This window comes from Pholcus phalangioides, unplaced genomic scaffold, assembly GCF_987345545.1.
Source record: "Pholcus phalangioides strain wild (caught in Gottingen) unplaced genomic scaffold, Ppha-v1.0 ptg000001l_1, whole genome shotgun sequence".
NCBI lineage: Eukaryota > Metazoa > Arthropoda > Arachnida > Araneae > Pholcidae > Pholcus > Pholcus phalangioides.
The window spans coordinates 16,124,321-16,142,685 of record NW_028301594.1 but is presented as its reverse complement, the minus strand read 5'-3'; the positions used below and the strand labels follow the sequence as shown (position 1 = coordinate 16,142,685).

Genomic DNA, 18,365 nt, shown 5'->3' with positions numbered 1-18,365 from the left:
TTTAATTCAAACAATTCAAATGAAATATTTTATCATATTTTTTTCCAAATGACATCAAAAAAAAATTATTTAGTTGATTTTTTTTCTTTCAAAAAAATTTAGTTTGATAAGTTTTTTTTTCTGACTTCCGATTGGCAACGGGAAGTGAATCTCGTGTTTATGTTTTGTGTAGTTGGTCCATGCAGCATCTGTCAAGGGTCATTTGGACAACGTTTTTCGTGATAACTTTGAATATTATCAGATCATTTCGTCACCGTACAATGGATCTGTATTCTTGAAGCTCTGAATTACACAGGTTCATGTTAATTTTTTCCCCCTCAAAGAATAGACGTTCATGTTAACGTGGTATTTGAGGGACACATTTCTTTGATTATCACTTGTTGTTTACATCATGTCAATTTCTGTGTTATTTCTACCGTAAATTTCTCGATTTTTTCGGCACATGGCTTACAGTTGAAACGTATATCGCTATACAAAGTTGATCTAAGTTGTATAACGACGATCTAGAGCAGTATTTCCCAAAGTGTGTAATATCGCCCCCCCCCCCCCCTGGTGGGCGATGGACTGGTACAGGGTGGGGGAGGGGCAATAGAAGCTATGGATATGACACAGGATCCCATGGGTTCACTTTTGAGTTGGGGGGCGATGAGGGGAAAAATTTTTAATGAAGGGGGTCAATGGAACTAAAAGTTTGGGAAACTGATCTAGAGCATAGTTTCCCAAACTTTTTGGTCATCGCCCCCTTCTTAAGCGTTTTTTTTTCTCCCAATGCAAACAAACTCATGGGATCCTATGTTATATTCATAATTTCTATTGCTTTCTAGACCATTTCATCGCCTACCAAGGGGCAATATTGCCCATTTTGGGAAGCAATGATCTAGAGCCAAATTCAGTTTTGGTGTGATAAATTGGGGTTATAGATATAGAACTGTAGGTGGAGATGAACTTAAATTTCTGTTGCGTGGAGGGGCACGATAATGATGATGTCAATACATATACAGGGTGTAACTAAACTGATGGTCAGGACTGTAAGGGCCAGCCATTTCATGTGGATGTGGGTCCGCATACCTTTTCATACGAGCACATATTTGACATATTTGTGAAAGTTTTGTCAACATCGTAAGTCTGATCTTGTTTCACCCAGTGAACGCTGTACATGGATAGTATTGTTTGTTAAAAGTGTTTAGTTTTTTTAAACATTTTGGGACACTAGCGTAGTCGGGTGTTCAGTATCAATTTCTCATCACTCATTCTCAAAACATGTACAGTACCAGAGAAAAACTGTCACAAGACACATTATACACTCGACCGAGGCTAGAAAGACACTGTAACTAGAGTTGACTGATCATTTAAAAAATTTCCATCCAAAATCCATCTTCAAAAAGTAACACTGATTTACAAGTGATTGTCAAATAACTAATGTTAAGATGCAAAAAATATTCAGTTATAGAGAGTTTAAAATTAAGAAGCCATCCACCAAATTATTGAAAGAACTCTCAAAAATGCTAATCTTTCTTTCTCTTTCTTCAAGAATTGAATATGATTACCATTAGGCCAATAATTTAAAATACTTCTCGTTAAAATTACTCTGAGGTACTTTAAACAAAGAATAGACATGGGAAAAAATAGCATGAAAAAAATCATTGTTTTTACTCCTTTCTTCCTATTTTCGGGCTTTCTTACTGTACACATGTTTATGTGATGATTTTATTTGACTTTGGTGTCTTCCAGCAAGAGACCACAGGACCAAAATTTGCAGTTTAAAGTCGTTTCCAAATGACTGAAAAAGTCATGCTAAAAAAACTCTGATTAGCAGGAAAATGTTGACGAGTTCATACAGCTATAGAAGTGAGCAGTGATATATTGATTAAGACTTTTAATTGTTGATTTGGCCGACTAAATCGCCCCCACCCCTAGCAATGAACATTGCCACTATGGAGAAGCTTGGTTCCAAGGTTGACACGTATGCCCAAGGGCGTAGCCAGGGGGGGGGGGACTTGGGGGTCTGGCCCCCCCCCCCCGAAATGTGAGAAAATGACCGAAAAAAGGGAAAAAGATGACCAAATCTATTGTTCTGTCACTTTGGTCCCCCCCCCCCGAAATGAAAGTGGTCCCCCCCCCCGAACGAAATTTCTGGCTACGCCCCTGCGTATGCCACAGAATTTATTTAGAATTCAAATCTCCATGGAATGTGATCCAAGCACCCATTGGCATAAGAGACTTATGACGCAGATTTTATAGGCTGTAACCACATCACAACAGTAAGTGGTGGTTTTTAGGCGAGAATTGTTGTTGGCATGGCTGGTACCACTATTCTGTGAGTATTCACAGTGCCTGACTTTAATCGAATGAGGCCGTGGGTAAAGCAAACATTTTGGGGGTCTCATGACTAGACCCAATGTTCAATTCATCACTGATGTGACTAGATTGTTCCTAGATGAGTTCTTGGTTATTAAAGTTGAGTTATTAATTAAAATCAATGAAGATCATACCAATGAGGATTTATAAGCTTCAATGATATGTTGGAGTGTAGTCCTGATACTTTTTTTTTACCTTTCTTGTTTCAAAATCAGATTATAAATTTATGTGAAAATAAAGGCAAAAGTGTGAGAAGACATATTTATGTACTTGATATCATTTTGCTTGAAACAGAAACATTAAAAAAAAAAATCCAATTTGTAATTTGTGTGATATGTTTGTACTGAGTTTGGTAAGTTTTCTTGCACAAGTTAATAGCTTCTTATTACCATAGATGGCATCAGCAACGATAGAAACATTTTGTTGCATCTCATCCGATGTAGAACCTGGAGTGTTGTCAAAACTTCATTTTCACTCGAAGCCATATAACATTGTATGTTCTGTATCATCCATCCTTGGCATTTTTGGAGCTTTATATCAAGTGTTGCCGACGGGCAGGACTTCTACGTTAACATATAGAGATGTTGGTATTAGACAGAGATCAATCATCAATTGGTTGGCTGTGGCTGATCTCCTTGCGTCCTTAGGTACGTTTGAGTATATTTTAAATTTGTCGTTGCTCGGCTCCTATTCTAAACTGGTTACTTATTAGACAGAGATCAATCATCAATTGGTTGGCTGTGGCTGATCTCCTTGCGTCCTTAGGTACGTTTGAGTATATTTTAAATTTGTCGTTGCTCGGCTCCTATTCTAAACTGGTTACTTATTTGATTTTATTTACACCCAAACTTCTATAATTAGAATTTCTTATAAGTAATTTTTATCTACATACCATTAAGATTGTATACAATTCACATGTTTGTGTAAATTGTTTTTTCTCTTATTAAAATTTTTAATAGTTCAAAGTGGTATTAATTTTCAGAATCTTGTCTACCACCACATAAAGAGTTGCCAAGTCCTGAACAAGCCAAAAATAACCACATGCATTTTTACCTGTTTTTCACTAGGAGAAATATGCTTGAGTTTTAAAATAATTTGCTGGCGTTTAACTATTTTTAATTTGTTGAGCCTTGCCCAATGCTTCCTCCTGTGTACATCTCTAAGTATAAAAGATAGAAGAACAGACTATTTTTCTTTGATGTGAATACATCTTTTAAATAATCTTATGATACTGGGTGTATTTGCAAAAAGTTTTGTAACGAAATAATATAAATACTCATATCTTAGGAAGTATTCAGAATATATTAGTGGGGATATATATAAGGGTATATCTCATTATGCAAATCCAGTGACACCACTCTTGTTTCAATACCTCTTCTGTTCAGGGGTATCAGGCGTGTGGCCGCATTCATAATGAATTTTTTTTATGCTATATCTCAAGAAGCTTGCAATGCAAATAGACAACATTGGTATTGTCTATTAGCTATTCCAAAAACAAATCTGATGGCACCAATTTCATTATGTCAGTACCTGTGATGCAAAGATAGGCACAAAAAATGTATTCAAGTCCAAACCTGTGGCCATGTCTATGGCACAGCCAACCCCAATTTTTTTCTCCATTGTTTGAGATAATGCTTCTTTCAAAACATGATTTTAAGCTTAATTCATGAATTTTATATTTATATTAGCAAAAACACCTGGTGCTGCCTGGATTTTCTCTGTGTACTGTTGACATTAAAGAAGTGGCAAACCATTGCGAAAGGATAAACATGTCTGAAACACGTTAGAGAACCCTGATAACCAAAGCAAACATTGTAAAAGTCATTGCAGAAGTTTAGAAACCATTGTTGCCTGGCAGTTTCTTGACCATTTCAGACGTTTGCCCAGCTCTGATGAACTTTTAAAGTAGCCTATCATTCAAGTCAGATCTTGTTTGGTACATGTGCAAAATTTAGAGATGATGAGGCTGAAATTGTAGATGTGTGTAGAGAACATGCACAGAGACAGACAGAAAATGAATTTTATATATCTGAATGCTGGAGGTGAAGGGCACCATATCACAAAAGAAAAATTTTACAGGAGAGTCGTTTAATGATTTTTTCTAAAGCTCTTGCTTGTTTTAGAAATTTAATGTCTCTGTTATTTATTGAAATGGGACTTGGTTTCCTATGAGCTCATGTGTAGGGTCTTGGAAGTACTGCAAATTTATAGCATTATCCCAGTATTGACGAAAATTGATATAACTTTATCTCTGGCATGCAGATATATAGATAACTTTATAATGTTCAGTTATGCCAATATTTTTCTGATCCCCTAATTCATTATCAAAATTTTTTCCAGGTATTTTATTGAGATCAATATTTTGGTTAATAACTGGGAGCCCAGTGAGAGCATATCCTGATGAGCAAACTAGTGGAAACATACTACTTTGTGCCTTTTTTTCTGTAAGTGTATTGTTTTATTTTTATTTGGAATTTTTGTGTGTGTGTGTGTGTTTCCTTGTGATTAACTGAATTGTAAATTTCTGAACAGAGGTGCGGGGGGGGGGGGGGAGAGAGAGAGAGATATCAATTTTGATCGATCTAAAATGTGAAAATTAGAAAAGTTGAAAGGAATTTAAATTTTCAAGCTTGATTTCCCATTTAGAGAAAATAAATAGTCAAATATACAAGGGACTTTTTTTGAAAGTAAGTTTCACAGACGTATTATGCCATAACATGCAATGCAATCTTTTGGAAATTTTTCAACATAGTTGCCACAGACATTGGTACATTTGTTATATTCATTGTAATAAATAGACCTTTCTTGTAAAACTGTTCCCTGCAATTTAGCAAAACTTAGTGGCCTGTTGGACTTATGCATCACAACTTGAATGAGTTGCCGGCACAACTTACTGTGTGTGTGTGTGTGTCTCCTGCTTATCCTCTCACTTCTCTGGGTCCCTTCACATCTATTCCGGATTTTCTTGTCATGCATTCAAGATATATGATCTAAATGTGTATCCTTAGTTTTTGACCCATTTCTTTTTCATTTATTTTAGTAAAAACTTACTTTCAGAACGTCTGTTGTATACATAAAAAAAATACAATACAATATTCAATGATCAAACGTATCTCTTGTGAAAAATGTTAATGCAAATTTTGATGTTTTTGTAGTTGTAATTTTAGCAATGAAATTTTAAGAAACTGGCAATAATTAAAAGGAAAGAAAATCTGAGGGCAACCCCTTCCGTGTATACATCTTAACACCAAAAGGTCCACACTGTTAATTTTGACTGTTTTTGATCTTCTCGCTCGATTTCCATGATGAACCAGGTCATTTAAAATGTTGAAATTTCATGATTTTTCCTAGAAATATATTATGCTGTTCAACTATCATAAATTAAAAAAAAATTGGCTGAGATATTTTTAGTTTTATTTAGTGATACTTACAATGAGATATTTTAGAAGGGCCACTAACATCTTGCTCGACTGGTAACGTTATAAGCATTTGCATAGCCATGCACAGCAAATATTTCATCGAATCGTGGCTTCAAATTTATACTAATATATATATTCTCACTTTGTCATATTGAAAGCATCTTTAATGATTGAATAATTACAAAATAAAAATACTAATATGGCCAAAAATGTAGTGATGCAAATCATTGCATCTCATTTGAAAGCTAGTAGAAATTTGAGCACCCAATGATTGTTTTTCTTCATCAATACTTGCTGAAATATTAAAGCAGAATAACATCACCTTAGCAGGTATTATAATAAAAGATCGAAAGGAAATTTCATGTGAATTCATTAGGCACACCTTTATATGAAATGCATTAGACGTGTTTACACATAAAGATGTTACATTTTGTGTTTTCTGGGTAAGAAAAAGGAAAATACTCTTTTACTACGCCCATTGCATTGAAATATATATTCTGAAAGTTGGAAAAATTTTCTGAAACCGTCGAGTTTTACAAGCAAACAAATTGTAGTGTTAATCAGATGACTGGAAAGCATTCCATGCCCATATTCTCATTTGCCAGTGTGCGTTTTCCACCACATTTGACTTAGCCTTAAAAATGCTCAGTTGATTTGTAGAAAAAATAAAATAAAACTGGTAAAGTTACTTTCCTTCTTAAAATTAGCTAAAAAGCTTAGATACCTTTATTTGTTCAGGAATCAGAAATTTGCTAACAACAGCAAGCGCTACTGTACTAGGAAAAAAGGACAGAGATATCAGGTCCCATTATGCAATAACAAAATGAACAATAAATGTTCAATGCTTAAAAAATCTGTATGTGGAAAATGGGTTTCTAATGTAATGAAGGTATTAGGTGTAGAAAGTGTGAGGTGCGAATACTATTGCAATTATAATGTTTGGAATGTAAATATTTTTTTTATCAAGTTATAGCAATGAGGAACTTTTAAGTAGGTGTTATCCTCTTCAAATCTGAGCCAAACTTGACCATTATTATTATTATTTAATTGATTTGTGTTTATTGTATGTCAAAATGGCATTTAAAAGAAAAAAATATAAAAATTAACTTAGTTAATTAATTAAATAGTTAGGTATCTTTATGCTTACTTCAAGTCTTTACTTGAAAAAATAATTATTAAAACCATTTAATACCATAAAAAACCTGGTACAAATATGTGTGCCTATGGAGGGAGAAAGGGTTAAAAATAAAATTTGATTATAAAATTTACGTGAAAACCTCCAAGTTTTTATATTCTTTTCTTATCTACACTCATTTCTCCATTTAAACATAAAAAAAACTTTAAAAAATTGAGATTTTATAGTGAAAATGAACCTCTGGTCATTTTGACGTCTAGGTAGAATGAAATGTTGGTCCTTCAAAGTGTTAAGCAAACCCATATAATATTGTAGTGCACTTGTAGCCGCTGTTATTTTTGGTTCAGTATAGAACATCAGCATTCTTATTTTTAAAATTAATTTTTGATTTAGATTTTTCTATCCCTTAATTATTTTTAGCAGTTTTATTAAAACTTCTAACCGTGCAAGAGAGAGATTGATTTTGTGACAGTGGCATAGTGAACACATCAATCTCTGTTCTCATTTCTCATCAATAAATTCTGGATATTTTAATTATTTTTACTGAAATTACTCTGTTCATTACTTTTGCTGAAATTTTATATTCATAGGTTTGGGTTCGTTTTTTCTTCACTGCAACTTACATATGGACTTTGTGTTATGCTGTGGATGTGTATTTGGTGTCAAAGCAGAAATCTGGGTAAATTGCTCTTTATAACTATCAAAGTAAATTTGTCCAACCATGTGACTACCTAATTTTTTTACTTAACTTACTGTTCTGTAATGCAAAAGTTGCTGATTTTTTTATTTATTTTTTGTTTCACACAGGAGCTCTTTCCATTATCATTTAATAACGTGGAGTGTAGCTGGTGCATTGACTATAATTGGTCTTGGTACACTTTACCTTCCAAGTGCTGAGTGAGCTTTTTTTCCCCATAGTTTGTTTTGAATCACATTTCAACATTATGTTCATAAATCTATTTTTAAAATTAGAGCCGGACTGTCAAACTGGTGTGTGTATTTATGCACATAAAGGTTACTATGTGAGTTTTTCTCATGGTTAATGATTATTTGTTTGTTTTTTTGAAATGCATTTTAGATGCCATTCAGGATACTGGAGAGTTCTTCCAAACTACCTGCTGTCATATATACCAATACTCTTTGTGATGGTTTTGAATCCTGTGCTGTATTACTGGGCGTCAAAGCATTGTGAGTTTTAATTTGCTTTAATTGTGCAATTTTTTTCCCACTGTCAAAGCATGATACACTGCCATAGTTCATAATTCATTTCCCTTTTCAGTACGTATTCTGCTCAGTGGATGTATGGGTCAGTTGTCAAGTTTAGAGCATTCTCTTTTATCTGCTTTGAAAGAGAAGTTCTTCTTCATAGTACTGGCTTTTTATGTTTGGTAAGTTCATGTGGGTTTGTGAAATTTTTTATAAGGTTTTTAATAACTGTTTTTTGCATTTTATAGACATTTTGTATTGTTTTGTAATTGTGAAAGTATACTTCACAGTGTAGATTAAGTCCATGCTTTCATCAGATATGACAATGTTAGGTGACAAATTTCCTCTTTGTTGTTCAATTACTCAAACTTTCAACCCTGACATTTAATTTTTTTTTTTAGTATTAAATTCATTTTATAAATGAAGAGGAAACAAAAAGTTTTGGTTATTGTGTCTAGCTCATTTTCCCATTCAGGCAGTTATCTATAACCAGTTCATTATCTTCAAGTGTTGTGCACGTGTGTGCTTCACAATTTATTCGTATCGATTTCTTTCATTTAACATAAATGTTAAAGCAACAGCCATAACATGTTCTAATTAGAAATGCAATTGTATACCCTTACATCTGTTTTGAAGACATTTGTAACCTATATTATTTGTGTGTGGAATGTTGGTCTTCTTTCAGAAATTTTAATTACTTAAATGCCTGTGCATGGTAGTTTTAGTGCTAAATGCCGTGATACGTAATAAGTGTAGCCTATATTTAAAATAATGAAGTAAATAAATTGATATTTTTCTTTCAGTTGGATGCCCAATGTGATAAATGGACTTGTCTTGTGGGGTTTTTGGAACAATATACCAAGAACATTCTTGATTGGTTTATGGTATGCAATGGTATGGTTACTTTTCTTATTTCTCTTTGAAACATTGTCATAATTTATAGAGTTGAGTATAAGTTAATTCTATTATAATACTACTACTTAACTGCACATGCACCTAATACACATTTTTTAAGGAATTTCTAACAAATTGGCACATACGAAAATGTATGTTCTGCTTCTATTAAAATAATAGAAAATGTAAATACTAAATAATTTGAATAAAAATATAAGGGCATTTTCTGATGCTTTTACATCAAAATTTTGGTACAATCTTAATATCGGACACATGAGAAATTATTTAGTTAGAATTATGATATCCTGAAGGATTTTAAAATACAGTAAAACTCAATATGAATCAAATACTTTTCTTGCCATGTGATATTAGAAGGAACAGTTTTATTTTTGTTCAATACAATCACAAACCACAAGCTCCCATTTGAAACAAAACAACAATTACACCTCAAATGAAAGGGATAAATTTTTTTCTGTTAAGAATTTTTGTCTAGAACATGGTTCGTACGGTCCTTGAAAACCTTGAAAAGTCCTTGAAAAAAAAAGTTAATTTTCAAGGCCTTGAAAGTCCTTGAAAATTAACTTTTTTTTTCAAGGACTTTTCAAGGTTTTCAAGGACCGTACGAACCATGTTCTAGACAAAAATTCTTAACAGAAAAAAATTTATCCCTTTCATTTGAGGTGTAATTGTTGTTTTGTTTCAAATGGGAGGATTTCAAAAGGCCTTGAAAGTCCTTGAAAATCTATAAGAGTCCTTGAAAAAGAAAGTTTTTTTAAGAATTCTGTGAGAGTCCTTGAAAAATTTGTGTTTTCCGAAATAGTTTTCGCCACTTTTTTTTTTTACTCCATAAGTGACATCCTTAAAAAAGTGTAAAGCACAGGGGAAAAGCCGTAGCAGCTAATAACCCTGGATAATTGGATTTAAAGCATGTTTTCCCCCATTATTCTTAAGCCGGGTTTTCGTAGGAGCAGGTTTTCTGTGCCGCGTGCAAAGTGAATCGCCTATCGTGACACGCCGTCCACTCACCAATAATAAGAAAACAAGTTCGACTGTTTTCCTAGAGAGCGCAATAAGCCTCACGGCAGTGTTTTACGTCGGGCGTGATTGGCCGACTGCTTCTGGAGGAGTCAAATACGTTGTGCGCCACTCGTTTTACCGATCTTCTCTTCATTTTTGTTTTCTTTGACTTCCCTTCATCGAGCTCGATGCTCGTTCAAACCGAAGCATGCAGATGACAGAGTAGCTGATGCGCCACGATAGGAATACACAAACGCGTAGTGTGATTATGTAACACGTTTCTGTGGACGCGAAATGATCCAGTTCAGTTCATGCAAGGCCAAAAACCTATGTGGGAATGTTTTTTCCCTTTTTATTCTCTGTGCACGTGGAACCGCTTGGCCCGACGCAATATGTAAATCGCCGGCGGCATGCTCTCACCCTCACGGGAGCTCGGCTTTGTACTGTAGGCTGGTTTTTTTCGGCGTCTATGTCAGGATTGTTTTTTTTTTCTCCCTGAGAATGCCGGTTGTTATTTGTCGGCCGTTTTATTTATTTCTTTATTTTTTTATGATCGTAAATGATCTTGTTTTTTTTCCTTGCAACTTTTATGGAATAAAAGCTAGAGTTCAAAATATGAACTTCCGATCGTTGTTTTTTTTCTTCAGCTCAGTCGGCACGCTCTGGCCCCCAACAACCAACCAATACCTATTTCTAGAGTAGGAGTCCTTCTGCTCTAGAAGGTATTGCAACAACCCACTTCTAGGAAAACCCGGCTTTATGGTAGCATGTATCCTGTGATCGTATGTAGACGTATTTGGAGTCGTTGGAAGTCATTAAACTTTTGTACTAGGTATTTTTTCTGGAGGACTTGAGAAATCAATATCTTAGAAAAAAAGTTTCATAATTTTTGCCGAAATAATTTCAGCCTTTCGGTCCGTAAGAGAGCAAAGCTTCCTCTGATTACTGTCAACCATAGGCGGAGATTGACTTGGAAGTCTGGGGGGGGGGGGGGCCCACGATGATGATGATGATGTCAATTCATATACATATATATATATATTAGATCAGTCAACTTCACATTCCCCCCGCCCGTATCTCCGCCCATGCTGTCAACAAAATATTTATTTAGGAGTGATGTGAAGCGCTTGTACAAGGTTCTTTAAAGAAAGAAAACAAAAAATGAGTAACAAGTGTGTGTACACTTTTAATTACCTGTGTGGCTGAAAAATCCCTTCTATCAAGATTGGTTGCTGAGCGTGCCAGACAAAAATGTCGCCAAATCAAGCTGTACTTCAATGGGTGAATCGGCGCTGAAATCCGTTGAGCTTATATTACTGGAGGGAGTATGACGCAGGGCCATAACTAGGATTTTTGTACTGTCTTGCCGCCCCCCCCCCAATTCGGAATTCGATAATTTTATAACGGTGTTCACCTAAAAATTGCCACCCGGGGCAGTTGCCCCCCCCCCACCCCGCGCGTTCTAGTACCGGCGCTGGTATGACGTCAGTGGTCTGCATCATTCCTTGGAAGATCACGTGATGCAATGAATGTCGGCGCATCTCCGTTATTTTCTAATGGCATCCATAGTTGTTTAAAGGAGTTTAAAACAATAAATGAAAGAAATAATTTCAGTATCGATGATATGATTCCAAAATTAATGAAAGAGATAGTTCCAGAATTAATAAAAGAGATAGCTCCAGAATTAATGAAAGAAAAAATTACAGAATTAATGAAAGATAAATCCAAAATTAATGAGAGATAATTCCAAACTTGATGAAAGACAATTTCAGCATTGATAAAAGAGATAATTCCAAAATTAATAAAGCAATAATTCCAGAATTAATGAAATTTTAGAATCAATAAAAGAAATTCAGCATTAATGAAAGAAAGAATTTCAGCATTAGCAAAAGAAACAAATCCAGAATTGATGAAAGCAATTATTCCAAAAATAATGAAAGAAATAATTCCAGAATTTATGAAAAAATTCCAGAATTAACGAAAGAAATTTTTTCATTATTAATGAAATAAATAAATTGAGAACTAATGAAAGAAATAAATTCAGAACTAATGAAAGAAATAATTCCAGAATTGATGAAAAAATTCCAGAATTAACGAAAGAAATTTTATCATCATTAATTAAATAAATAAATTCAGAATTAATGAAAGAAATAATTTAATCTTTTTCTATCTTTAGAAGAGTTCTTTTTTTTAGTCTTTAAAAGAAAATTAGTTGTAATATTTAGAGACGTTTCAATGAGGAAATTGACAGGCACGAACTATGTTATTCAATGTGTCATATGTTTTGTATGATATATATGTGTATGTGGCCTCCTTTATTCATTACGGATGATATTAAATAAAGTAGGTAGAAATGTCATCTCTGAAAGTTTTAATCAAAATTAAATATGCGCCTATTCATGTGAAAAATATGCGTTTGTAAAAAAAGTCCTTGAATTTTTAAGTTTTACCTTGAAAAGTGCTTGAATAGTCCTTGAATTTTTTTGTTGTTGAAAGAGTATGAACCATGTAGAAACATGGCCAACATGTAGGGCTTATCAATAATAAGTGACACTGTTCATTGTCTTTCTTGGTGTCTATTCTTCATAGGGTGACAATGCTTTATAAATTTGTAATTTACATTTTTATATTTTGCTTCATTACCAAGTCAGATTTGTTAATTTTCTTATTTTCCAACTGTGGTTGCTGCATTTGATTTTTAATAGATCAAAAATGTTCAACTCAGAATAAATATCAGTGTTTATAGTTGAGATGTTGTCTTTTTGAATTCTTATTTTTATTATCAGAAATTGTTTGAACATATTAGCACAGTTAACATGCTAAGCTAATGTATAGCACTTCCATCTGTTAAATTCCTCTATGTTTAAGCTAAACTCTAGAACAATTAGAATAGCAGATCACTTATGCCTGAGTTCAGTTCAGCTTATATACAGAATGGATCAAGGGGTCATGAACCATTTATAAACAAATAAACATGATAAGCTAGTGATTAATACATACATTGGAAAAATGTAATTTTGGATTACATCTTTCTGATGTAAATTATAATTTTGGATTACACCTTTCTGATGTAAATTATAATTTTGACATCTTGCAATATTCTCTGTGAAAAATTCAAATCAATATCGTAAGTTTTCTTCTATATGATATGATGAATCACAAATGTTGAATAAGCTCTAATAAGGCATCTCTCAGCATCATTTCTGATTGAGAGGGAACATTTCTCTTGAGTTTTTTGATGGCTAAAAATAAAATTATGCTACTACAAGAGAATACGTCTTACTTCAAATACAAATACAACACCACAATAGGTAAAATGCCCAACGAGGTGGCTGAGAAAAAGATGCCCATAAAAATATGGATGTCATATATTTCAAAAATATTGAAATATGCAGTGAATTTCATGTTTTATATTAGAGATCACTAATTTACTACAGAATTATGCCTAAATTTTGAGATAAGTGGGAAAAATAGAAAAATGCAGCAGGAAAAAAAAGGGAAATTCCTCTTAGAGTTTTTTTGTGAAGTAATTGCAAAAACAGTAAAATCTCTGCAAAACAATTCTTATGAGAATGGAGGAAGAAGTCATTCCTCCAACCATTGGATATATATATGTATAGAATGGAATCTGATTTAATAGATTACACCATGGGAAATCTCTCAGACTAAAATGTACATTCTTGGTCTCCCAGAAAAAAGTAAGAAGGTGTTGATTATATGTAGAAGCTTCAGTGTATTTGATTTGTACAACAAGCAAACCGTGAATACACAAAAAAATCTCTGCTATACTTAATATTAAACAAAAATTTGTATTTATTGTGGACATTGCATCTGGTATTAATTCATGGACAAAAATATCACATTTCAATCAAGCATAATGATTATTGTCACTTCTCAATGTTAACTTCTTTTATTATAAATAGTTTTTGAATTACTTACCCACACACACATAAATATAACATACTAAATAAATTTTTAGTAACTGAAACTAAAAATTTATGTAGTTGCATTATGACTATTCAATGAATGAGACATTTTTCAATTAAAAATAAAAAATATATAATTTATCTTTGTCACATTTTTACAGGCATGCTTAAATCCGTTGCAAGCAGTTCTCAATTCTGTCGTGTACAAAGGCTGGGGTGATTGCCGGGAAGCTCTCTCCCTTTTTTGCTGTCGGAGAAATCGAAACCAAACTACCCTTTTTGTTCTGGAAGAGTCATCCGACTATCGCCTTACTTCTGCAGATGACTGTTCGACATCAATGTATAGGGAAATATAGTGAATCTTGTCCAAGAATTTTTCAAAAATGATCGTTGCAGTCTTTCACTCTATCATATTCTATCCATAGTACTTATAAAGAAATGGTTACTTCCTGTTGACCTGTGGAAATCTATGCCAGATTTCACTTCATCCCTCGATATTATAAAGATTGTATTTTTGTCTTCTGCATCATGTAAGGTGTTGAGTGACTATGGGTCATGTGAACAGGATAGAATTTTAGATTGTTGAGATATCAAACTGTCTACTTCAAAGATTCATCTAAACAGTTATAAGTTCTATCATATCCATAGTTTTATATGATCATGTGTATGAATTGGATTTGAAACATAATGAATATTTTTCATTATTGAAAGCTTCTTCGAGTCATGAAGTGTTTTATCAAACAATTTTATAAAATTTTGCAAAAATGTATAAAAATATGTCAAATCAAAGTCGATGTGTTCTAGGAAAAATACTTTTTTATTAAAATCAAAAATATTTCAATTTTTATTCTTAAAAAATCAAATGCTCGAAGTTACTAGATATAGTTCTCCAAGTATGAGATGAGACTTGGCTGCACTATGTTATGTTGCTTCTGGGGATTCCATTCTTTTCTTTTAAGGTTAAGTGATAGGTAAGGTTAAGTGGAGAATTACTCATCAGCAACTGAGCTTTCATTTCCCTCCCTTTCTAGAAAAGAATAAAATCGTCTGATGTAACATAATGTAATGTATCCAAGTCTAATTATGTGGTTGGGGGGGGGGACTGTAAACTTTAGTGTTTCATTTGCATAATACTTTATCAAATGTGACAAATATATTTTCATGTGCCAATATCTCTTGCCTAAGTATTCAATGCAGTGGAAGTAAGGATAGCTTAAAATAAAGCTAAGTATCTCATGATTGTGTTTGAAAAATATTTTATTCCACAGGAGTTTCCAAAATACTATTGCTTATTCTCATTGTTTAAAATACATAATTTTATTGCACAGTTTCTTTACTTTACAATTTTTTTTCAAAAGGTTTTTGATGGGCCCAGTTGTATTTACTTAGAGATTGATCCTAATTTTTAGGATAGTCTTGAGGGAAAACCTCAGTTTATTAAAAGAGGTTCAATCTTCATATCAGGGGCGTAGCCAGAAATTTCGTTCGGGGGGGGGGACCACTTTCATTTCGGGGGGGGGGCCAAAGTGACAGAACAATGGATTTGGCCATCTTTTTCCGTTTTTTCGGTCATTTTCTCACATTTCGGGGGGGGGGGGGACCAGACCCCCAAGTCCCCCCCCCCTGGCTACGCCCTTGCTTCATATGACTTGGAGATGATACAAGAAAATTTCAATTTTCTTCCTAAAGATTTTATTAGTTCTTGTTGAACAAATATAAAATGATGTGCAAAGAATGAAACGGAAAAAAGTGAAGACATCCATATAACTTCCATGTGCACGTGTGCTATACTTTTCTGTTATATTTTTTTAACCAGTCATCTGAGTATGGTGCCATAACCTAGAATGGCCAAACTATGGCCTGCTTAGAGGTTCCATCTAGCCCGCTGGAGATTTAGATATAATAGTATAGAAATTTTTAATTTCAGTGTCTTAAAAAATTCATTTAAGGGGGATGTTCCTTTTTTGCTCATGGGAAGTATAATGGTGAGAATTTAAGTAGAAACTTTAAAAAAAAAACTTTTGCTTACTCAAAAACTGGAACACATATGCAATAAATATGCATAAAGTTAAAATATACTCTTATTTTTATATATTTTCACAATTTTAAAGGATCAACTTTAGTATCTCATTTGCAATGAAACTGTGGTGGTCTTCAAACTATACAACATATTCTGCCATTCCATTTCTAAGCATAAAAATCCAGTTATGAATCAATGTCAAAATATATCTGGCCTACCAAAATTTTTCTTTTTGTTTTTCGACCTGCTTCTAAAAAAAGTTTTACCATCACTGCCATAACCTATGCTAAACATATCCAGATGAGTGGTTAAGAATTTGTTAAGCATGTTAAAATTGAATTTTTGTCCAATTCTTTTTGTACTCTCTGCTAGTCACTGATTAATGTTTAATATGCAATGTGTCTTCCACTATTTTCTGCAGAAATTTAATCATATTTAATTTCCTAAACAATGTTTTATGAAAGATTGAATTGTAATTTTTAGTTCTCAAATGATCTTGATCTAGCACTGTAAGATGACTTTTTTCTCCCATGATTTGTAGTATAAAAAATTTTTAAAGGACTCATGCCTTCAACAAAATCTGTTACAATGTTTAAACTGATGATGTTTCCATCATAATATCTTATACAATACATGATTGTATTTATTATAAAAATAATTAAAGGAAGAAAATAGCATTATAATATCTAATTGTGGCAACTTATGTTTAAATTTTCCAGTCGTATTTGTGATTTTTTTATTACAAATGATTAGTGAGATATCCACAAGAAAAGAAATGAGAACAGCATACGCCTCTAATTTATTTTTTTTACCTGTATAGACATGATGTTTATCTGCGCAGTGTAAGAATATATTTTTTTATGCTGTTTGGGGGTGCTGCTATATACACTTATTAATAATATATATGGTGATTTTGCGTGCATCTGACCATTTTTGCCATGCAGCTTAGAATGAACATTGGGTAAGGGAGGTTATTTTCTGGTTTTAGCTGCACCCTTTTCCTTTTAAATTTCAAGCCAATGTAATCTGAAAGAAATTAAGACATTACCTAATGGTTCAGGAAAATATTCAATTTCTGTTAGAAAATAGAATTGCATTTATATTTATAAACAGGTTACATTTATCCTATATTTTTTTCTCAACTGCATTTATATATTTATTGAACTTATTTATTTAGTTATCACTAAATTAATTTGAAAATGTCTTCTGTACATTGGCAGCCTGAGGGGGGGGGGGTAAGTCCAGTATATACATAACTTATTGTCTCCACATTTGCCTTATTCTTTATATTGGACTTATTCTTTATTTTGTGATGTATGTGGGACTGATTTAATTTAGTTGTATTACATGCGTGGATGTTGAAAATATTATTCATGCAAAGTATCACTTCAAATAGGTTATTTAGAGCTTAAGCAGAATCTCTTACATTTTGCATTTTATTTTTATTTAAAAGATCTATTGAGGATCTCAGTGTCATATGGCAATTTCACTGTTTTAGGTTGTCACCAATTTTCTGTTCATAATGCACCAGTTGTAGCATGAAATTCTATACATTTGATTATACATAGTGTATACTTGAATTCTTTTTTTTTTTTCATTTTGGATAATTTTCTTCCAACAAATATTTTTTGTTTAATTTCAAAACATTTTGCTGTAACCAATGTATTGCACATTTGCCTCTCATTTAAGGGAAAAAATAATTTATCATCATGGTTTGTAATTATTATAGGGGATATAACATACTGTCTGCAAACAGAATGGCAGCCATTGCTTTATGTCTTCTGTATACATGACTTATTTTTTCTTCTGTTAAATGCTATTCAAGAAAGTGTGAAAACATGTGTTGTTTGAGTGAATAAAGTTTTAATTTATGAGAATTACATGATTTTTATTTTTACTTTTTTCTTATGTGGCAATGAGATCCACGTGATCATAGATATATTAAAAGAACCTTACAGAGAGATGTTTTTCTCAACCCAACAAAACATTTAAAAAAATGACTTTCTAGGTATTAATGCTAAGATAAACTTCGGAAAGGACAATTGGACAATTTGTAGAAATAAACAACTTTATTTGTGTACAAACTTTTCTTTCCAGAGTTCATCTTGGCATTAATATCAAGAAAGTATTTTTCGCCAAAAGAACATTGAGATTATCTTTACACTAAAACATTTTTATGTACAGTAGTACAATGTTTTACTCAGTTATTTAATGTAAGAAAATTGAGATTCTCAATGAAGATTTATTATCAGTGTTTCTCTTTATACGAAAACAAAATTGTTTATTGCAATATTTTTATATTACTGTATACAGTTAGCATTCGCTATAACGACCTCCATCGTTCCACGAAAAATGGACGTTATATTGGGAAGTAATTATATCAGAAGTTG

The 18,365-nt window shown here is 32.9% G+C and overlaps 1 protein-coding gene across 1 annotated transcript; it reads left to right on the top strand.

The window, feature by feature from the left end:
• The first annotated feature begins 122 nt into the window (after positions 1-122).
• LOC149089955 (G protein-coupled receptor 143-like) lies at positions 123-17,855 on the top strand. The gene is made up of 9 exons (XM_089231381.1): positions 123-295; positions 2,753-3,005; positions 4,699-4,802; positions 7,503-7,591; positions 7,720-7,809; positions 7,991-8,100; positions 8,192-8,300; positions 8,922-9,012; positions 14,117-17,855. Exons 2-9 carry the CDS (start codon positions 2,753-2,755, stop codon positions 14,309-14,311), a joined length of 1,041 nt encoding a protein of 346 aa, XP_089087507.1. The 5' UTR covers positions 123-295; the 3' UTR covers positions 14,312-17,855.
• Positions 17,856-18,365: the final 510 nt, after the last annotated feature.